This window comes from Pongo pygmaeus, chromosome 21, assembly GCF_028885625.2.
Source record: "Pongo pygmaeus isolate AG05252 chromosome 21, NHGRI_mPonPyg2-v2.0_pri, whole genome shotgun sequence".
Taxonomy (NCBI): Eukaryota; Metazoa; Chordata; class Mammalia; order Primates; family Hominidae; genus Pongo; species Pongo pygmaeus.
The window spans coordinates 36,826,948-36,850,662 of NC_072394.2; the positions used below are offsets into that span (position 1 = coordinate 36,826,948).

General features: G+C 40.3%; 1 protein-coding gene and 1 pseudogene across 4 annotated transcripts in view; one reads left to right on the top strand and one right to left on the bottom strand.

Annotated features, from left to right (window-relative positions):
• Positions 1-23,715, top strand: part of ITCH (itchy E3 ubiquitin protein ligase) — a 152,550-nt gene that overhangs the window by 32,960 nt on the left and 95,875 nt on the right. For all 4 annotated transcript variants that reach the window (XR_010125157.1, XM_054466720.2, XM_054466719.2 and 1 more), the window contains 3 exons: positions 11,352-11,493; positions 15,197-15,321; positions 16,421-16,558. Coding sequence is in view for 3 of the 4 variants with exons in the window: in XM_054466720.2 (XP_054322695.1) it covers positions 11,352-11,493; positions 15,197-15,321; positions 16,421-16,558 (405 nt within the window). In the remaining variant the exon portion in view is untranslated. The remainder of the gene's footprint in view (positions 1-11,351; positions 11,494-15,196; positions 15,322-16,420; positions 16,559-23,715) is intronic.
• On the bottom strand, positions 4,951-5,601 carry LOC129022125 (cell division control protein 42 homolog; annotated as a pseudogene).

The window sequence follows — 23,715 nt, forward strand, 5'->3', positions numbered from 1 at the left end:
GCCTCCCAAGTAGCTGGGGTTACAGGCGCCCGCCACCACGCCTGGCTAATTTTTGCATTTTTAATAGAGATGAGGTTTCACCATCTTGACCAGGCTGGTCTTGAACTCTTGACCTCGTGATCCACCCACCTCGGCCTCCCAAAGTGCAGGGATTACAGGCGTGAGCCACCCCACCCGGCCTGTCAGTCTTTATATGTGAACCATTTGTACTAGCTAGAATGAGTCACTGGATTTTCCTCAGACGTGTATGTATTTCTGTCACACAATGAAAACCTCAGTCTCTCTCCCTTTAATTTGATAGCATTTATTGATTATAGAACAATTATCATCCCCTGTATTTTAGTTTCAACTATGCCTGGCTTATAGCCTCTTCTGGATTATGAATAGGTTAGGTCACAGATCATATCTTATCATTATTATTTGCCTCCAAACCTAAAGGCGATTGAATATAAAAATAATACTGTCTTAAGGTAACCACATCATAGAATTTTTTTGGATTTCCTCCACTAACTCTGGTATCTTTCCTTAGCAGTATCTGTTTCTTAAAGAAAGATATTACTATTTCTTAGTTAAGGCCAGATTCCAATTTTTTTTCCCCACCCTCCATCCTCAATCTAGCTTGAGTAGCTGACTTATATCAGACCAGAATTCTTATGACTTCTTTTTGACAGCTTAAAGTTGAAAGCTTTTATTAGAACAGTCTTTTAAAACATTCTGTACTTTTTCAGATTACATAAATAATATACATTTTATTTTTTACTGATTTAAGATAATAGTAAATTATTCTCAGAGACAATGATTAATAGTTTTTTTCTTTGCATAAACTGTCTTATTTGCTATCATCATTATTGAATTTTTTTTTTTTTTTTACTGTGATGATAAACACTAATTGCACCTCAAAAAGTCATAATCTGTAGCCATCTCAGATTTTTTCTTTTTGAGATGGGGTCTCACCCTGTCGTCCGGGCTGGTGTGCAGTAGCGTGATCATGGCTCACTGCAACCTTGATCTCCCGGGGTCAGGTGAGCCTGCCACCTCAGCTTCCTGAGTAGCTGGAACTACAGGTGTGCGCCACCACACCCGGCTAATTTTTGTATTTTTTATAGGGATGGCGTTTTGCCCTGTTGCCCAGGCTGGTCTCAAACTCCTGGGCTCAGGTGATCCACCCACCTCAGCCTCCTAAACTGCTTGTATTAGAGGTGTGAGCCACCTCACTCAGCCCCATCTCAGATTTTTAAAATCTTGGGTCTAAAATATTCTTTTTCTTTTTTTTTTGAGACAGATTTTCCCTTTCATTGCCCAGGCTGGAGTGCAATGGCGTGATCTCGGCTCACCGCAACCTCCGCCTCCCGGATTCAAGCAATTCTCCTGCCTCAGCCTCCCAGATAGCTGGAATTACAGGCACCTGCCACTATGCCTGGCTAATTTTTGTATTTTTAGTAAAAACAGGTTTTCACCATGTTGGTCAGGCTGGTCTTGAACTCCTGACCTCAGGTGATCGACCCGCCTCTGCCTCCCAAAGTGCTGGGATTACAGGCGTGAGCCACCGTGCCTGGCCTTAAATATTCTCTTTTTCATAAATTTTTTTCTCTTTCTTTTTCTTTTTTTTATTCATTGCTTGCTAATTGGGTCTAAATATTCTGAGAATGCTCAAGTATAGGGCAAAAAACAAACACACCATGAATAATGGATAATAGTTCAGCAAACATATTATTAGATATGAAACAGAGAACATAAGATAAAAGACAGAAGTGCCAAGTTTAATAGAATCAAATGCCCTTCATAATTCATTGAGTTACTTCTTTAGTTTTGATGCTAGAATGCTTAGAACTAAGTATTTTGCACAAATCTCCTTAATGACGTCGTGGGTTTTAATCTCTTAATGGGTCAGTTATAGTATTTGTTTTATTGTAAGCTGCCTCAGTGGCTTTCTAGAATCAAGGAAGGAATAAATATGCAAGTGTAAAAAATAAATGTCAGGCTGGGCGTGGTGGCTCTCACCTGTAATCCCAGCACTTTGGGAGTCCGAGGCGGGCGGATCACCTGAGGTTGGGAGTTCGAGACCAGCCTGAGCAACATGGAGAAACCCTGTCTCTAGTAAAAATACAAAATTAGCCGGGCATGGTGGCACATGCCTGTAATTCCAGCTACTTGGGGGGCTGAGGCAGGAGAATCGCTTGAACCCGGGAGGCGGAGATTGCGGTGAGCTGAGATCGTGCCATTACACTCCAACCTGGGCAACAACAGTGAAACTGTCTCAAAAAAATAAATAAATAAAATAAAAATAAACAAATGTCACCATGTATTGTAATGGCAAGAAGGGATAACTGGTCAGGAAAAAGAGATCAGTATTTGACTAGAGTCACTGGGAAAGAAGGTGGTGTTTGAAGGATTGCTGCTATTTATTTATTTATTTTAAGAGATAGGGTTGGCCGGGCATGGTGGCTCACGCCTGTAATCCCAGCACTTTGGGAGGCTGAGGTGGGCAGATCATCCGAGGTCAGGAGTTCAGGACAGCCTGGCCAACATGGTGAAATCCTGTTTCTACTAAAAAATACAAAAATTAGCCAGGTGTGGTCGCACGGACCTGTAATCCCAGCTACTTGGGAGGCTGAGGCAGGAGAATCACTTGAACCTGGGAGACGGAGGTTACAGTGAGCCAAGATCGCACCCCTACACTCCAGTGGCACAATCACGGCTCACTGCAGCCTTAACCTCCTGGGCTGAAGCCTTATCCTCTGTAGTGGCTAGGACTACAGGCGTGTACCACCCACCACACTTGACTAATTAAAAAAAATTGTGTGTGTGTGTTTTTTTTTTTTTAAGGCGGAGTCTCGCTCTGTTGCCAGGCTGGAGTGCAGTGGCGCAATCTTGGCTCACTGCAACCTCTGACTCCCTGGTTCAAGCAATTCTTCTGCGTCAGCCTCCTGAGTAGCTGGGATTACAGGCACATGCCACCAAGCCCAGCTGATTTTTGTATTTTTAGTAGAGACGGAATTTTATCATGTTGGCCAAGATGGTCTCGATCTCCTGACCTCGTGATCTGCCCACCTCAGCCTCCCAAAGTGCTGGAATTATAGGCGTGAGCCACCGCGCCCGGTCAAAAAATTTTTTTTGTAGAGACAAGGTCTTGCTATGTTGCCCAGGATGGTCTTGAACTCCTGGCCTCAAGTGATGCTCCCAGCCTTTCCATAAGTGTTGGAATTATAGGCCTGAGCCACTTTCCCTGACCTAGGATTGCTGCTGTTTAAATGCAGGAAAGTAGAAAAGGACCCTTTGAGGAGACAGCATGAGCAAGACACATGAAAGAAGAGAGTACACAAAACTTGCCCTAATACCCATGAAAGCTCCTATAATAGGGGAGCCCTGAGAATGGGAATGGCTGTGTCTTTCAGGTGTGCCTTAAAAAAAAATTTATTGCTAAGGGAGATGGAGATGGGAAGTAATTAGTGTTTGTATCAAAGAGTGGTTAGGTTTGTGTTTTAGAAAGTTAGAAAGAGAAAAAAATTTTTTTTTTTTTTTTTTTTTTTGAGACAGTCTCGTTCGGTCGCCCAAGCTGGAGTGCAGTGGCGCGATCTCAGTTGACTGCAATCTCTGCCTACCATGCCCACCCCCTTACCTACTTATTTATTTATTTATTGAAACAGAGTCTTGCTCTGTCACCCAGGTTGGAGTGCAGTGACTTGATCTTGGCTCACTGCAACCTCTGCCTCCCAGGTTCAAGCGATTCTCATGCCTCAGCCTCCCCAGTAGCTGGGATTACAGGCATACACCACTGTGCCTGGCTCACTTTTTGTATTTTTAGTAGAGATGAGGCTTTACCATGTTGTCCAGGCTGGTCTCAAACTCCTGACCTCAAGTGATTCGCCCACCTCGGCCTCCCAAAGTTCTCGAATTACAGGCATGAGCATTGTTCCCAGCCAATTTTTAAATTTTTTATAAAGACACGTTCTCATTGTGTTGCCCAGGCTGGTCTTGGATGTTTTGAATCAGCTCTTCATTTCTTCTTATCATTTAGCCAGGGTCTTTACCTTGGATGTAAGTCTGTTTTCTTATGTCCTTCCTTGTCTTTATTTACCTGTTTCCCATTTAATTATGCCTTTATATAACCTCAGCTATTATACTCATCTGTGTCTTCTTTTTTTCTTTTTTTTGACTGGGAAATTTTTTTTTTAATTACAAGCTGAACCTATTTGTTCTGTTTCAAAGGTGCAGTACTTTTCTTCATTTATTAGTGGAAGAAGTTAAGAAATTAACTTTCCAAAAAAATCAGCAAATGGCAAACAAATGTCCTTGAAAGTCACAGTCACATATAGTGTCTCCTAGAAAAGAGGAGGGGTAAGACAGCCTCCACCTACTTTCACAAGTTTCATCAAATACTGGATCTACTCAAGGGTGGAGTAAAAGGGAACTAACTTTCTAAAAGGAGTATGTTATTAAATGAGGCATTTACTGTACTCCTTCCTAAAAGCCCCAGATGGGGAACATGTTTTCTCAACTAGATCTAGGAAGTAGACTGTGGAATCAATTGGTCCTCCTCACCTTAAGGGCCATCCACTGGTTAATGAATTAAAAAAAAAAAAAAAAAAAAAGACTGAAAAACAAACCTCACACGCACTCCCCCCTAAAAAAGAGGAGGGGGAAAAAAAACCCACTAAGATGTCCCAGAGTGGAATCAGGGAGCAGCTTCAACAATTCCAATTAGTCTGTTACAGAGTCATCCACAAGCATGCCTTGCTTTAAAAATGTGTATATATATCTTGAAACAACAAAACAAACTAGTACCAATCACTTTTCTGACAATGTACAATTACTCAAAATTAACTAGTACTGGGCTAGGGATATGGGGGGGGGGCAGCGCACAGCTATGGACCTTGTCTCACATGAGTGCATGTGGGTAGGTGCAGTGCGTTTGTCATTATGGCAAAAACGAATTTTAATTTTTAAGCTTTAATTTGACTTAAACATTTGTTTTAGTATGATGCCGACACCAGCTATGCAAAAAGGGCTCTGGAGAGATGTTCCTAGCAGCACACGTATGCGGCTCTTCTTCGGTTCTGGAGGTTCCAGGGCAGCCAATATTGCTTCGTCAAATACATTCTTTAGGCCTTCCTTTGTGAGTGCAGAACACGCCATATACTTGACGGTCTTCAGGTCATGGGCCAGCTTTTCAGCAGTCTCTGGAGTGATAGGCTTCTGTTTGTTCTTGGCAAGTTTCTCAATAGTAGAGGGGTCATCTTTGAGATCAATTTGGGTCCCAACAAGCAACAAAGGAGTCTTTGGACAGTGGCACCCACTTTTCTTTCACATTTTCAAATGAAAATGGAGAGATGGAGAGACCACTGAAAAATAGACTAGGAATAATACATCTGTTTGTGGATAACTCAGCAGTCATAATCCCTCATAATCCTCTTGCTCTGCAGTATCAAAAAGTCCAAGAGTATATGGTTCTCCACCAGTCATAACTGTTATTGCATAGTTGTCAAAAACAGTTAGTTGGTACATATTCCGATGGAAATTTGTTGTGTTGTTTTACCAACAGCACCATCACCCACAACAACACACTTAATTGTCTGCATTGCTGAAATAGTTTTGTATCCATTTAAATATTTGAAATCTGATGTTGACCTCAGCTTCTCCACCGGGGTGTTGGCTCATCTGTGTTTTTTATTTGATATCTGTTGTATGCTAGCATTGGGCAAAATAAGGAAACTTTGGTATTTGCTAGAAATTTCTTATATTCTCGTCTTTACTCCAAATTAAGAAAGAAATGTCATCTTGATTTTGGTTATTATTAATCGTAATTAAATAGTACTGCATTTCCCAAATTTATTACAGTGCGTATATTTAGCTCTGATTGTTCAGGGACCAAAAAGATCCCTTATACTTATGGTTTTTTTTTATTCCTTTAACAGTCCAGCAAACTAAGAATTTTATACTTGTGATTTAGAGTTTAGTTCTCCACAGGCAGGGCAGAGTTCTTCGAGGTAGCTGTTGCTCAACTGGATTGATCTCTTACCTGGTTCATTATTCTGCTTATTTATTTAGTTTTGGCACTGTTTTTTGTTGTACCTTGTTCTCTGTAGCTTATCCAAAGTAGGCTGGATAAGCTACGGATCCATTCTTCTTTTGTATTTGTATTGTAAAATGTTTATGTTGTATGAGAGAGATACACTGAAGAACTGAAATCAGTTCAAAGCACTGACCTTCAGAACAGAAGGATCAGAGGAACATTAGTTTAAGCCATGAAAACTATTTGCATTAGTGTGTGGGTATGTGTGAGAGAGCGAGCACATGCATGGGAGAGTGAGATAGCCAGCAAGTGATTATAATAAAGCAGAGAGACAGAGACTAGAAAGCAGGGAAACTTTTGTTTTCTACCATGACTAATAATCATTTGGTTCAACGTATGTATTAAATACCTCTCAGATTAAATCCCAGAGTGCTCCAGAAATTGTAAAGATTGGCTATATCTGTGCAATCCAGAGGCTTACAGCGTGAGTTAAACGAGTAAAAACTAGTAAGACAAAATGAAAAGCTGATGGAGCCATACGTAAATATGGAAATACTCTGGAAGCATGGAGGTGGAAATAATTCAACTTCTTAGGATTAAAGAAGCCTTCAATCAAAGAGAAGGGGGACGTTTGTCTCTCAAGAAATAGAATTTTAATGGGTATAAAAGAAAAAAGGATCATTCTGAGTAGAGGGAGCAGCATGTTTAGAGGAATGAAAGTACATGGCCCATGTGAGGAACAGCAAATAACTAAGGGTGCCTAGAATATAGAGCTTTGGTAAGATTTGTTTTAGTAGAAGGCTGGAAGGATAAGTTATAGCTGCATACTAAGCAAGGTAAAATGCCTCATAAGAGTTTAAACTTCATTTTTCAGGCAATAAAGAATCATTTAACTAATGACATGATCACATCTATTTTAGGAAAATAATTCTGGTGGCTGTGAGGGGTTGGATTGGAGAAGTGATAGTAAAAACAGTTATTTAGAGGCCTCTCATAGTAGCCCAGGTGTCAGATGAGACTGACATTTTTCTGGTCCTTTTTCTTCCAGTTTATAATGTATAGTTTTTTATTTTTTGTTTAATTTACTATTGGACTTCAGTTTTCAGGAAGTAGTACATTGATTTATTTTATATTTGTAATATTATGACTATAACACAAGGTTTTGTTCAATCTAGACTTTGAGATTTGAATACTGAAATAATTTCTCCTGTCCAGGTTTTGCAATGTGACCCTTGGGCAAATTTTTAAATTCCACAGAGCTTCTGTCTTTTTTTTTTTTTTTGAGACGGAGTTTCACTCTTGTCACCCAGGCTGGAGTGCAATGGCGTGATCTCAGCTCACTACAACCTCTGCCTCCCGGGTTCCAGTGATTCTCCTGCCTCAGCCTCCTGAGTAGCTGGGATTACAGGCATACGCCACCACACCTGGCTAATTTTTGTATTTTTAGTAGAGACAGGGTTTCACCATGTTTGTCAAGCTGGCTCCTGACCTCAGTTGATCCTTTTGACTGAGACTTCCAAAGTGCTGGGATTACAGGCGTGAGCTGCCACGTTCGGCCGCTTCTCTTTTTATGTGTAAAAATTAGGGCAGTAATACCTGTTTCGCAGAATAGGTATTGATATTGAAATGACATTTACGTGCAGGCACATGGTAAATACTAACAACTGGTGCCCCTCTGCCCCCATGTAAAGTTTGTTAGGCCGGGCCTGGTGGCTCATGCCTGTAATTCCACCACTTTGGTAGGCCTAGGTAAGTGGATCTCTTGAGCCCAGGAGTACAAGACCAACTTGGGCAACATGGCAAAAGCTTGTCTCTACCAGAAAAAAATACAAAAATTTCCTGGATGTGGTGGCACGCACCTGTAGTCCCAGCCACTTGGGAGGCTGAGGTGGGAGGATGGCTTGAGCCCAGGAGGTAGAGGTGGTTGCAGTGACCTGAGATTGTGCCACTATTCTCCAGCCTGGGTGACAGAACCAGACCCTGTCTCAAAAAAAAAAAAAAAAAAGAAAGAAAGAAAGGTTTCAGTGGGGTTTGGTAGGATTATGTAGCAAAATTGCTACATATAGGCACATGCCTATAACTCCAGCTGCTTTGGAGGCTGAGGCAGGAGAATCGCTTGAACCTGGCAGGCGGAGGTTGCAATGAGCTAAGATTGAGCCATTGCACTCCAGCCTGGGCAACAAGAGCGAAACTCCGTCTCAAAAAAAAAAAAAAAAAAAAATGAATCCTAGAAAGCCCCAACAGGGGCAGATCATTTCCTTCCTGTCAGCCCTGCGTTGCTCTTTGTTCTAGGTTTAATCAGTTTCAGAGTGCCAAAAGAGGCCCTGAAATATAATCAGTGTATGTATAATTGTTTGGGCTATTTCACCTTTTCTTAGACCAGAAATGTATTAAAAGTAGAAATTTTATGTTTTTCTGTGTAATCCTGTGATTAAATTTGGCTCTATATTAAGCACTAGAGCTTTAATAGTACTTTTTTTTTAATTTTTTATTTTTTAATAGAGATGAGGTCTCACTGTGTTGTCCAGGCTGGTCTTAAACTCCTGGGCTCAAGTGATCCTCCCGCCTGGGTCTCCCAAAGTGCTGGTATTACGTGCCCGGCCTATTACATTTTAATCAGAGAGAGCTCTGGTCCCCACTTGAATATTTTTTATTCTGAAAAAGACTTTCTATTTCATGTTTCCACTTAGATGTCTCAGCATCTGGCATCTGAAACAACCTTTTTTTTTTTTTTTTTTTTTTTTTGGAGACACAGTTTTGCTCTGTTGCCCAGGCTGGATTGCAGTGGTGCAGTCACAGCTCACTGCAGCCTTGACCTCCCAGGCTCAAGCGATCCTCCTGCCTCAGTCTTCCCCCAGCAGCTGGGACTACAGGTGCACACCATCATGCCTGGCTAATTTTTAAAATTATCTTTTGTAGAGACGGGGGTCTCACTATGTTGACCAGGCTTTGTTCAAACTCCTGGGCCTCAAGTGATCTTCCTGCCTCAGCCTCCCAAAGTGCTGGGATTACAAGTGTGAACCACCATGCTTGATCTTGTCTATTTGTCTAGCCTTCTCTTGCAACTCTTCTTTTTCTTCAGTCAGTCATTCTGTGGCTAGCTTGAATGCCAGCAAAAAGGCACATAAGCCTAAAAGGATGGAAGTATTTGATATATATAAAGTCAGAGTTTCAGGGCCACCACCTGGGACTATGCCTGCTTAGATACCCAGACTTCAGACTATATATTAAGCTGCTGCTTCCTTTTTTTTTTTTTTTTGAGATGGAGTCTTGCTCTGTCACCCAGGCTGGAGTGCAGTGGTGCAATCTCAGCTCACTGCAAGCTCCACCTCCCAGGTTCACACCATTCTCCTGCCTCAGCCTCCCGAGTAGCTGGGACTACAGGCGCCCACCACCACGCCCGGCTAATTTTTTGTATTTTTAGTAGAGACAGGGTTTCACCATGTTAGCCAGGATGGTCTCGATCTCCTGACCTCGTGATCCGCCCGTCTCAGCCTCCCAAAGTGCTGGGATTATAGGCGTGAGCCACTGCACCTGGCTATATTAAGCTTCTTAAGTAGCTACTATATAAACTCCTGACAACTCCAAGGGTTCCTTAACTTTGATGAGCATTGGCATTCTCTGAACTTTGCTGCTGGAGTAGATAACCTGGGTGGTGGAGTACTTCCTTGGTTGTAGTTACCTCATCTATGAGGGAGCAATGAGTTGCCACCTGTGGAAATCATGGGGTGCTCTGCTAAATTTCTACTTATTATACCCTCTAAGGGGCTTGGACAAAGCTATTTTATGGCAAAGGTAACTAAAGGGTGAAGGCTAAGGAGTTTGTATCTCAAGATGCATAACATAGGAAGCTCTTGCTTAGATAATATGAGATGTTAAAAAAAATCTTAGTTTATAGTTCTTATTCTTCCATTGGCTTTCCAACACACAGAATAAAATCTAAATTATTATTATTATTATTATTTTTGATACGTAGTCTCACTCTGTCGCCCAGGCTGGAGTGCAGTGGCATAATCTCGGCTCACTGCAATCTCCACCTCCCGGGTTCAAGCAGTTCTCCTGCCTCAGCCTCCTGAGTAGCTGGGATTACAGGTGCCCACCACCACACCTGGCTAATTTTTGAATTTTTTTAGTAGAGACGAGTTTCGCCATGTTGGCCAGGCTGGTCTTAAACTCATGACCTCAGGTGATCCACCCGCCTCAACCTCCCAAAGTGCTGGGATTACAGGTGTGAGCCACTGTGCCCAGCTGCAAATTCTTTATCTTGGCTTATAAAGCTCCCATAGAAAGCTTATCTCCCTTCATTTACCATTCCTTCCTGTGCTTGCTATACTTTCCCTCAGATACGCCATACTCATTTGCCTCTGTCTGGAATGCTGTCTTATTCCCACCTCCAGTCTTCACATGGCTGGCTCCTTGTCATTTGGATGGTTGCTTAAAAGTCTTCTCAAAGGCCTTCCTTACTACCAAGTCATGTTCTGTCACATCAGCCTGTTTTTCATCATAAATACTTTAATTAGAATATAATCTCCTTGAAAGCCAGATCCTTTTGTTTACTGTTAATTGCTTTAGGGACAGAGTTTAGAGCAGTATCTGACACATGGTAGGCATTCAGATGTTTGTTGACCATGTTTGTCAATGCATACATTTTGTTTGTTTTGAGATATGGTCTCGCTGTGCTGCCCAGGCAGGTCTTAAACTCTTAGGCTCAAGCAGTCCTCCTGCCTCAGCCACCTGAGAGCTGAGATTACAGGTGCAAGCCACCCTGCCCAGCCATATGTGTACTTTTTAAATTCTTCCTCCTGTTGCCCAAGCTGTTGCACAATCATAGCTCATTGAAGACTTGACCTCCTGGACTCAAGTGATTCTCCTACCTCAGCCTCCCAAGCAGCTGGGACTATTGGCACACGCCACTATGCCCAGCTAATTTTTTTGATTTTTAGGAGAGATGAGGTCTCGCTATGTTTTCCAGATTGGTCTTGAACTACTGAGCTTAGGCAGTCCTCTTGCCTCAGCCTCCCAAAGTTCTGGGATTAGAGGTGTAAGCCGCTGCACCTGGCCCATATGTGTACTTTTTAATTGATCTGAGTTCTGGACTTTTGATACCATGGAATTCTACTGATGGGAATTTGGGTTGATGGTACGGGGAACCTCTATATTTATTTACTAGGATGGGAGGAAGTAGAAAGGTTATGAGTGAATAAAATTGGTAAGTATTTTTGAGCAAAACTGCTTCTCTGAGTAAATTTAGTAAATCTGCCTAATTATGAAGTTAAATTGATTTCATGCATGAATTAACATCTCAACTACTGAAATGTTTTTCATTTCTTTTACATAGTCATCTCAGCAAAACTTAAGGAAAATAAGAAGAATTGGTTTGGACCAAGTCCTTACGTAGAGGTCACAGTAGATGGACAGTCAAAGAAGACAGAAAAATGCAACAACACGAACAGTCCCAAGTGGAAGCAATCCCTTACAGTGTAAGTTTGGAAGTATTTTTCTATAGTATGTTTTGTTTAGTAGATGATTGGAAATACAATAAAAAAAAATGTTTCTCACTTTGGTTTTTTTTTTTTTTGTTCCTCCTTTCTCTCTTCTTTTTTTTTTTTTTTTCTTTTTCCTAGGACTCCTTCTGGTCTGCTTTTTTGTTTCTCTTTAGATAGCTGTTTTTATAGTCACTCCCTTTCTTTACCTTCTCTAGTTTAGTTGGTGATGATATTGCTCTTGTCACTGAACAATAGCTGAAGAGAGCCCATGGTCACGGACCTAAAAAGATTTCTGGCAGCACTTTCATTAACTTCGGGTTGAATTAAGGGATTATGAGTACTTCCCCCCCTCCTCTGTTTTTTAACTTAATTTTTAAAAATAGTGGTTTAGTTAGTTTTTTCTTTGTTTTATTTTGAGATAGGGTCTCACCCTGTCACCCAAGCTGAATTATAGTGGCACTGTCATAGCTCACAGCAGTCTTGAACTCCTGTCCTCAAGAGATCCTCCTGCCTCAGCCTCCCAAGTAGCTGGGACCACAGGCATGCATCACTGTGCCTGGCCAGTTTTTAGTATTTTAAATTACGGTGCCAGTTATACTATACTTATTTATTTTTTGAATGAGATGGGGTCTTGCTATGTTGTCCAGAGTGCTCTCAACCTTCCCGACTCAAGCAGTCTTCCCATCTCAGCCTTTTTCTCAAGTAGCTGGGACTACTACTGTACATTTTATTCTACAACTTTCTTTTTGTACTTAACACTAATATCATGGTGATCTCTTTACCTGAGTACATATGGATCTTGCATCCCTTATATAGCTTTGTAATATTCCTTAATATGGGTGGACTATATTTTAATAGTTCTGTATTGATTCTAATGTCGTGCTGTTAGGCAGTATTGCAGATACATCCATGTGCATATATCTTTGTATGTTGGTGTTTATATCTGTAGTGTAGATTCATAGAAGTAGGATATAGCTCAGTTTTAACACAAAGCCCTAAATGTTGGCATTATAATCTAAGATATTGACACCCATTGAAGGTTAATTTTAATTTTTAAAATTAAAATAGAAGAAAACACATGGAGCCAGGTATGGTGGCTCATACCTGTAATCTCAAGTCTTTGGGAGACTGAGCCAGGAGGATTGTGTGAGGCCAGGAGTTCAAAGGTGCAGTTTGCTATGATTGCTCCTGTGAATTGCTACTGAACTCTAGCCTGGGCAACGTAGCGAGACCCTGTCTCTACAAAAAGACAAACAAAAAAAAAAAAAGAAGAAAAAGAATGATTTGGCCAGGCATGGTGGCTCACTCCTTTAATCCCAGCAGTTTGGGAGGCCAAGGCGGGAGGATCACCTGAGGTCAGGAGTTCGAGACCAGCCTGACCAACGTGGTGAAACCCCGTCTCTACTAAAAATACAAAAATTAGCCAGGCGTGATGGTGGGTGCCTGTAATCCCAGCTACTCAGGAGGCTGAGACAGGAGAATTGGATGAACCTGCTAGGCAGAGGTTGCAGGTTGCAGTGAACTGTGATCATGCCATTGCGTTCTAGCCGGGGTGACAAGAGTGAAACTCCGTCTCAAAAAAGAGAAAAAAAAAAAAAGAATTTATGGACGATCATCTTGAGGCCCGTATCATTCCGATGTTCCTCATCTGTGTTTATTTCAACATAAATGTTTCTTAGGCTTTCTGTTTTTAATTAATGGCTCATTGTAGATTGAGTTGAAATGAAACAATGTATTAAAAAAATTTCAAGAAAACACATGAGGCTGGGAATGATTGCACATGTGTATAATCCCAGCTACTTGGGAGGATAAGGTGGGAGGAGTTCGAGATTAACCAGGGCAAAGTAGCAAGTTCCCGTCTCATATATATTTTTTCCTTTACCAAGTGGAATCTATAAAAGGTCGCAGCCTCCATGATGGCCAGAGTTGTTCAATTGAATTAGATGGTCACCTAATTTCCTCCAACTGCTTTGAGTGCTTACTTGATATGCACTTGGAGGCTCTTAAGCTGTTAATGTCATGAACTCCTTAGTGATTTAAAAGTTAAGAAAAAGGAAACTCTCTTTGTAGTTCTATGTAGTAGTGCTGTTCTTGATCACAAACATTTGGGGAACTTACAATTCAAGTTATTTTCCTGAATTTTTAAGTTGCAGCAACTTGGCCTGGAATTTTATTACTTCCCATTGTTGTGTAGCAGGCTTTCCAGACTGCTTTTGAGAATTGAATTGAAACAATTAAGACTGATCATCTTTGACAGTATACTTTATGTACCTTTCTTCCATATTAAAAATAGTAAAGTTAAATTTATTTGCCTTTTATTTCATCCCCATTATGATTTCTGAATTGACTAATAGAGAATTTTTTTTTTTCCACTCTTACCCAGGCTGGAGTGCAGTGGCGCGATCTCTGCTCACTGCAACCTCCGCCTCCCGGGGTCAAACAAGTCTCATGCCTCAGCCTCCTGATTAGCTGGGATTACAGGCATGCGCCACCACTCTCAACTAATTTTTTTGTAATTTTAGTAGAGACGGGGTTTCACCATGTTGGCCAGGCTGGTCTGAAGCTCCTGACCTCAAATAATCCTCCCACCTTGGCCTCCCAAAGTGCTGGGATTACAGGCGTGAGCCATTGCGCCTGGCCGAGAAATATTTTCCTAATATAATATATAATATGAGCTCTCTTGAAAGTAGCATCTGGGAATTTCGAAAAGAATGAATACATTGTACCCCCTAAGAAGAGGAGCAATGTGGAATTTTTAGTTTGTTTAATCTACCCATTGCCGTTGAAATGGTGGTGGTAATAGGTACAGGTAGACTTCAAAAGAGGAAAGTGTTTCTTTGTCCCCTCAAACTTGATCACATTAGAGAGAATGAGATATAGAGAAATTCAAACATTTCTGGAATTTGTCTTTATATCATTGAACCATAGGACTGTGGTAGATTATATAGTGCTCCTAGCTTTCTGATCGTTGACTCTAACATTGATTCCATGTGTATTGCAAATTCAAATTTCCCAGTTTACTTTGGAAATACCATTATAGAGAGTATTCTTTATTGGCATTTAGCAAGGTATGAGTGAGTCTATATTTGATAGTTGGACTGGGCAGCTTGCTTCTAGCAGTGTGAAACTTGGTGTATGTAATGTAATCTTCAAATCATGTAGCTGACTTGAGGAACTTTTTAATATAAAGTTTAGTGTCAGGATTTTATTCAAATTACAGTTCTACTTACTGGCTATGTGACCTTAGGCGATTTGCTTTATCTCTGAATGTCAGTTTCTGTATCTGAAGAAGGAAGTGATAATTCCCATCTCATAGGGTTACTGTAAAGATAAAATAACCTCAAGCTCTGTAAACTACTGACATAAGGATTTAATTTGTAAAGTTACTCTTCTGTACTACTAAAGTAAAACTAGTTTTCCAATAGTTTGTTGCAGGATAAGCAGTTTTACTTTTGTTGACAATATGTGTATGAATTTACTTCTATAGTTCAATCGCAAGTGAAAATGACCATGTAAGCATGTGGCATTCAGATAATTTTCATAAGATTACTGAACATAGGCCAATATTGATTGTATAGTAAACTGTAAGGGATGCAGTGAGAAGACTTTAGACTTTAAAACTGGATTGTAATTTATTTAGGATCTCATTGTGATATTCAATAAAAATAATACTTTTTCCCTCTTTTTTCACTTTTAGTATTGTTACCCCTGTGAGTAAATTACATTTTCGTGTGTGGAGTCACCAGACACTGAAATCTGATGTTTTGTTGGGAACTGCTGCATTAGATATTTATGAAACATTAAAGTCAAACAATATGAAACGTATGTATGTAAGACTAATAGAAATTGCACTTAGCTGTTTGTTTTTCTGGAAGAAATTTATATGCCAAACATGCATAATGACTCATGTTCTCTCATACTTTTCAGTTTTACTTGGTTATAGGATGAACAGATAGAAGAATTTTACACTGTTGACAGTATTCTGAGTAACCTTGGTTTGACCATTCATTTTGGATTCAGTATTTTTAGTAAATATTTATTTACTTAGTAAATAGATATTAGTAAAGTAATACATAGTTAATTGTGGAAAAACTAAAATATAAAGCAGAGATGAAAGAAAAAAATTAAAATCCCACTTTAGAGACAAATCAAATGAATATTTTTACAGATTTCCTTTTCAGATGCTTCTTTTTTGGGAGGGACATGGGGAGACAAGGACTCACTCTGTTTCCCAGGCTGGAGTGCAGTGGCTATTTACAGGTGCAGGTACAGCACAGTGTAGTTTTGAACTCCTGGCCTGAAGTGATTATCCTGCCTCAGCCTCCTGAGTATCTGGGACTATAGGCAGGTACCACCACATCCAGCTTTAAATGCTTATTTTTTAAAATGTCCTCATTTTATGAGGTTGTGGTTTTATTTGTATATGTGTATTTATATAATATAGAAATATGTGTAGCTTGTTTTAATTAATATATCATTTTAAAACACATTTTTTCTACCCCTCGACTATCTAAAACATACTTCTAAAAATTTTCTCATTTAGGACTTATTAGATATAATTTATCCTTAAATTATGTTTTTACTCAATTTAATTCAGGTATATATTACTAAATAATCTTTATTCTTATGCTAGCCCATTTTATACTATAGTCTTACAAGGATGGAATGAACATAATAAACGATGGAGATACTATTTTACATCATGAATATGAAACATTAGCATATTTTGTCCTTTTTAAAAGATACAGTGTTTTGGTGTCAAAAGTGCTCAAACCTTGGGTGAAACATAGTTCAACAGTTTATATGCACATATAGTTATATTTTCTTGGACATCACATTTTTAACAGTTAATTTTTAACAGTTAAGATGCCTTAACAGGGAAAAAAGTGACCATTTTTTCTGTAACTTAATTTTCTTCCAGTTGAAGAAGTAGTTGTGACTTTGCAGCTTGGAGGTGACAAAGAGCCAACAGAGACAATAGGAGACTTGTCAATTTGTCTTGATGGGCTACAGTTAGAGTCTGAAGTTGTTACCAATGGTGAAACTACATGTTCAGAAAGTAAGTGACTACCTTTTTAAGGTCTTTAATGATTCTTCTTAAATAAAATAGCCATTGTAGTATGCTGTATGTAATTATTTTGATTTTTTTTTCAGATTAATAAAATGTTTTTTTCTGGCTGGTGTGGTGGCTCATGCCTCTAATCCCAGCACTTTGGGAGGCTGAGGCAGAAAGATTGCTTGAGCTTGGAGGTAGAGGCTGCTCTGAGCCGTAATCACATCACTGCAGTCCAGCCTAGGTGACAGTGAGACCTTGTTTCTTTAAAAAAAAAAAAAAGAAAGAAATGATTTTTTCTTTTTAAAAAATAGACATTGATCACTTTAAACATTTTCTTTTTAGTGTATTATTTCTATGAATAAAAGCATGTATATTTTTACATAAGTTGAAAAATTAGCCAAATAGAAGTTGAATCACATTTGCCTCCATGAGTAATGAGTTGATTTATATAGTATTTATTCTGTAGGCCAGCTATGGCAGTTAATATGGGTTAGATGCCACACCACCAACTGTGCCAATGGCAGACAAAGTTTATTGTCTGTAGCAGTGTGGGGTTGAGTTTAAATATGACTTTAAATCCTTTTTTTTTTTTTTTTTTAAGACGGAGTTTTGCTCTTGTTGTCCAGGTTGGAGTGCAATGGCACGATTTCGGCTCACCGCAACCTCTGCCGCCTGGGTTCAAGCGATTCTCCTGTCTCAGTCTACCGAGTAGCTGGGATTACAGGCATGCGCCACCACACCCAGCTAATTTTGTGGGGTTTTTTTGTTTGTTTTAGTAGAGATGGGGTTTTTCCATGTTGGTCAGGCTAGTCTCGAACTCTTGACCTCAGATGATCCGTCCACCTCAGCCTTCCAAAGTGCTGGGATTACAGGCGTGAGCCACTGCATCCGGCCTCTAAATCCTTCTTAACACTGTACCACCCAGCCATTACAAGCTGAGATCCATTTACCATTCCCCTTCTACTTCTGTAGGCTACACTTACAGAGATACCTTTTGACAATACTAATTCATTATATGTGTGTTAGTAAATCTTACAATCTCTGATTTACTAGTGTGTGTTAAAGGAAAATAAACTGTGGTGGCACCTGAGTTAGTGGCTACACAGCTAGCATATTTAATAGAACTTTTTCCTACTGTTTTCCCATCAGATATTTCCATCACTTCCTAATGTGTTAAGTGTATTTTCACTTGAAACATAGATTGTAGAGGCCTGAAGACAATGAAAGAGCAGATTAATGGATTTCTTGATGAGTTTGACGAAGATCTTTTGGTTTACTTAGGAACTGCATTATGAAACATTTTGCAGCTGTCAGGTGCTATTCTTTTTCTACTTTGTTGAAAGACTTCCTACTTCCTCTTTGACTTGTGACTTTTAAAAATAGCAGGACAGGCTGGGCACAGTGGCTCACACCCCTTGATCCCAGCGCTTTGGGAGGCTGAGGCAGGAGGGTTACTTGAGCCCAGGAGTTCGAGACCAGCCTAGGCAACATAACAAAACCCCATCTTTGCAAAAAATAAAAAAATTTGCCCTGTGTGTCGCACGTGCCTGTAGTCCAGGTACTTGGGAGGATCGCTTGAGCCCAGGAGTCAGAGGCTGCAGTGAGCCAAGATCACGCCACTGCACTCCAGCCTGGGTGACAGAGTGAGACTCTCTCTCAAAAAAAATAAAGTAGCAGGACCTAATATGTCTTCCAGATTAGTTCTCTGGGGCTAGTGAGGATGGAAAGAAATTTCTGAAATGGTTTACTGATTTGGAGTTGACACTTTGATTATTGTTCACAAGAACTCTATAATAGTCACATTTTTCTATACATAAATTGGAAGTCTGGAAGATAAAATACAAGTTACATTGTTAAACTGCCCTAAACCTCAGTATTTATGGTATCCTAAGCTTCGCCCCCAGAAGATGAAACTATTACTAATGTAAAATATTTAATAATTGCTGGGCGTGGTGGCTCACGCCTGTAATCCCAGCACTTTGGGAGGCCGAGGCGGGCTGGTCACGAGGTCAGGAGTTTGAGACCAGCCTGGCCAACATGATGAAACCCCGTCTCTACTAAAAATACAAAAATTAGCCTGGCGTGGTGGCGAGCACCCATAAGCCCAGCTGCTCGAGAGGCTGAGGCAGGAGAATCTCTTGAAACCAGAAGGCGGAGGTTGCAGTGAACCAAGATAGTGCCACTGCACTCCATCCTGGGTGACAGAGCGAGACTCTGGCCAGGCGTGGTGGCTTATGCCTGTAATCCCAGCACTTTGGGAGGCTGAGGCAGGCGGATCACCTAAGGTTGGGAGTTTGAGACCAGCCTGACCAACATGGAGAAACCCCGTCTCTACTAAAAATACAAAATTAGCTGGGCGTGGTGGCACATGCCTGTAATCCCAGCTACTCAGGAGGCTGAGGCAGGAGAATCACTTGAACCCGGAAGGTAGAGGTTGTGGTAAGCTGAGATCATGCCATTGCACTCCAGCCTGGGCAACAAGAGCGAAGCTCGGTCTCAAAAGAAAGAAAAGAAAACAGTTATAACAATATACTACAATACAAGTTTTACAAATGTCATCTCTCAGTTTCACTTTCACTCCAAAAATACCTCATTTTTTTAGCTTTGTTTGGACCTTTGGGGGGAAAAATACCTTATTGTACTCACCTACTTTTGGACCACAGTTGACTGTGGGTAATTAAAACCATAGCTAAGGGGAAGCCTACTGTACTTACAGACACATTTTTGGTTCTTTCTTTTTGGTGGATACATTTTCTAAAAATGGCAGTTATATAAATAAACTTTTTCCAAGTGAAACAAAGTGTACTTGTTTTTTCTTTTTCTTTAAGTTTTATTTTAAAACTAGCTAGCTTTATATTCCCCTACTTTCAACTAGTTTAATATCTCTCTACAAGTCTCGGTTATAATGTTTTCTTTACATAATTTGTTATGGTGTTTTCCTTCAATGAAGTACAGAGTTAATCTGCTTTCATGAGTCTCTAGGAAGAGGTCTTTAATTAGCTTTTTTTTTTTTTTTTTTTTTGGAGACTGAGTCTTGCTCTTGTCACCCAGGCTGGAGTGCAGTGGCACTATCTCAGCTCACTGCAACTCTGCCTCCCGGGTTCAAGCGATTCTCCTGCCTCAGCCTCCAGAGTAGCTGGGATTACAGGCGCCTGCCACCACACCTGGCTAATTTTAATTTGCTATTTAGGTAGCCTTTTTTTTTTTTTTTTTTTAGATGGGGTTTCGCTCTTTTTGCCCAGGCTGGAGTGCAGTAGTGCGATCTCGGCTCACTGCAACCTCTGCCTCCCGGCTTTAAGTGATTCTCCTACCTCAGCCTTCCGAGTAGCTGGGATTACAGGCATGCACCACCACGCCTGGCTAATTTTGTATTGTTTAGTAGAGACAAGGTTTCTCCATGTTGGCCAGGCTGGCTTTGAACTCCCGACCTCAGGTGATTCGCCTGCCTCGACCTCCCAAAGTTGCTGGGATTACAGGCATGAGCCATCGCTCCCGGCTTTTTTTTTTTTTGAGACGGAGTATCGCTCTTGTTGCCAAGGCTGGAGTGCAATGGCACGAGCTTGGCTCACTACAACCTCTGCCTCCCGGGTTCAAGCGATTCTCCTTCCTCAGCCTCCCGAGTAGCTGGGATGACAGTCATGCACCACCATGCCTGGCTAAGTTTTGTATTTTTAGTAGAGATGGGGTTTTACCAAGTTGGTCAGGCTGGTCTCGAACTCCGGACCTCAGTTGATCCGCCTGCCTCGGCCTCCCAAAGGGCTGGGATTATAGGCATGAGCCACCGTGCCTGGCCCAGCTTTTTTTTTTTTTTTTAAAGGTTGACTTATTCTTATAGCTCACAGATCTGAAGTAACAAATCAGGTGTGGGCAGTTCATATCTGCCAGAGGTTCTCATTCATCTTTTTTTTTCTTTTTGTGGGATGGTTTTTTTGGTAACTTGTTTAATATCTGTCTTCCCATTTATGACCTCTAACAAGAAACACAGAAAAGTATTATTGCCAAAGACTAATACTAGTTTTCCTAAAGAGAAAGAAAAATGCATTTTACTTTCAACTTTTTTTTTTTTTTTTTTTTTGAGACAGCGTCTCGTTCATTTGCCAAGGCTGGAGTGCAGTGGTGTCATCTTGGCTCACTGCAGCCTCCGCCTCCTGGGCTCAAGTGATCCTTCCACCTCAGCCTCCCCAGTAGCTAGGACTACAGGCGCACTCAACCACACCCAGCTAATTTTTGTATTTTATGTAGACAGGTTCTCACTCTGTTGCCCAGGGTGGTCTCAAACTCCTGAGCTCAAGCAATCCTCCTGCTTCGGCCTGCCAAAGTGCTGGGTTTATAGGCACGAACCACCACTCCCGGCCACTTTTAACTTCCTGATTATAAAATAGGAACATAGTCTTGTAGAGATCTTTACTCTTTATCATGTATACTCTGGATGTGTTTAAAATTAATTTAGGGATAGTTTTTGGAATATGTGACTTCTGGTTCTTATTGTATACATTCCATTCCTTTTAAATTTTGATGCTTTGTTGTGTTAGGCTCTAGTTTTTGTAGTTCCGCTTAACGTTAGGGTAAACCATTTTCATATGTGAATATATTGATAATGTTTCTTACTAGAATAATAAATTCTAAGAAAGTAGCCTAAATTTTTTGCTTTACCAAATATTATTTGAAGTTACTAGATCTCAACTGGTCTGGGTACCAACTAATTATTTTATAGAGATAAACTTTGCTGTAATGTTAGTTTTAAAAATTTGACTTATGTTTGAACATATGTCTATGTATGCTCAGAATATTAAATAATTTACTTCCCCACAAAAGGTAGTAAAACTTCTTTCTTTCTTTTCCTTTTTTTTTTTTTCTTTTTTTGTGAGACGGAGTTTCACCCTTATTGCCCAGACTGGAGTGTAATGGCACGATTTCGGCTTTTCGCAACCTCCATCTCCTGGGTTCAAGCAATTCTCCTGCCTCAGCCTCCCAAGTAGCTGGGATTACAGGCACGCGCCACTACGCCCGGCTAATTTTGTATTTTTAGTACAGACAGAGTTTCTCCATGTTGGTCAGGCTGGTCTCAAATTCCCAGCCTCAGGTGGTCCATGTGCCTTGGCCTCCCAAAGTGCTGGGATTACAGGCATGAGCCACCGTGCCCGGCTGTAAAACTCCTTTCAACATGTATGTTATGTTTTTGTCTTACATTATGAGAGGTACTGTAAAAATTGAAGTATTGAGGCTATGATATGGTCATTGTGAATTTCAGTGAAGACTACTGTGTTCTTCATTTTTACAATTTACAAAGCCCGTTGGTATATATTCTCATATTTAATATGTGTAAGATATAAAATAAAATGAGCATCCCTGAAACTATCACACAGCTTAAGAATTAGAGTATTAACAATATCATTGCATCCACCTGTATTTTTCTTCCTATATCATTCCTTTCCTTTCCTTTAGAGATAATCACTATTCTGAACTTTGAATTTGTGATTTCTGTGGTCTTTAAAAGTTTTATCCTATGTGTGATATATAAGCATTACTTGCACGTTTCTCTTGAGCTCTATGAAAATATCAGTGTTGCCTTTTTTTTTTTGAGACGGAGTCCTCCACTGTTGCCCTGGCTCCAGTGCAGTGGCGCGATCTTGGCTCACTGCAACCTCCTTCCAGGTTCAGGCGATTCTCCTGCCTCAGCCTCCTGAGTAGCTGGGATTACAGGCGTCCACCACCACACCCAGCTAATTTTCAGTGTTGCCTTTTTCTTTTTTTGAGACGGAGTCTCACTCTGTCGTCCAGGCTGGAGGGCAGTGGTACTATCTCCGCTCACTGCAAGCTCCGCCTCGCCGGTTCACGCCATTCTCCTGCCTTAGCCTCCCAAGTAGCTAGGACTACAGGCCTTTTAAGATTTAGTCAAATAATTGTGTCCGTAGGCCATTCACTTTTACTGCTGCGTAGTAATCTGTTGAGTGAATGTACCGGGTTTTAAGATTTTTATATCAAAGGACATTTGCTTAGCTTTTTTTTTTTTTTAAACCATGTGAACAGTGATACATTGAACATTTTTGCATATGTTTATTAATAAACAGATTTAACGTTTATGTTGGGTGTATGCTTGAGAGTAGAATTGCTGGGGTATCTTTATTTTCAGCTTTACAATATTAATTGCTTCTTCAAATATGCTGTTAGGATTATTTAAACTGAGATGAAATTTACATAACATACAATTGATGGTTATATAGAGTGTACACCTTAGTGGTGTTTAGTGTATTCACAATGATATACATCCACCATCTGTCTCTAGTTTCAGATCTTTCTTGTCACCTTAGAAAAAAACCCCCATTTCTGTCTTCTCCCAAGCCGTGATAACTGCTAATCTGCTCTCTGTCTCTATGGATTTTCCTGTTCAGGATATATCACATAAAAGGAATCGTGACTTTTTTTGTCTGGATTCTTTACTTAGCATAATGACTTTGAGGTTCATCCAAGTTGTAGAATGTGTCAGTACTTCCTTTCTTCTTATGGCTGTATAATAATTCTACTGTGTATACATGTGCCACAATTTGTTTATCCATCATTCATTGATAGACATTTGTCTTATTTCCATTTGGCTGTTATGAATTATAAATAATGCTGCTTTAAGCATTTGTGTACAAGGTTCTGTGTAGAAATATGTTTTCTTTTCTTTTGGATATATACCTAGGAGTAGAATTGCTGATGCTTGTTTTTGATAGTTTCTCATTTCTTCCTTGTAATTTTTTTTGATACATAGGATTTTTTAAAAAACATTCTCCATTTGATAATTCCAGTGTCTGAAATCGTTGGGTATATAAATGGTTTTTTGTCTCTTCCTCATTGAGGTTTGTTTTCATTTGCGTTTGTTCTTCGATTGCAACTTTATATTTGATCTTAATCTGTTGGAATCTTAAGGGCCTAAATTGGGGATTCTTTGCCCCAGAGAACATTTCTTTTGCTTCTGCTAGTTGCTAGGGTGCCACTGAACTGGGAACACTTCACCTCCTTTCCTACATGTGTATTTGTAAAATGGATCAGACCCTTGCCAGCCTAATGTGGCAGGCTCTGGTTCAGCACCCCAGGTTTGCTGCTGGCCCAAGGCTTTCTAATCCATCTGAGGATTGAAAATGGCCCTCTGGATAACCCAGTTTTTCACATTTGCT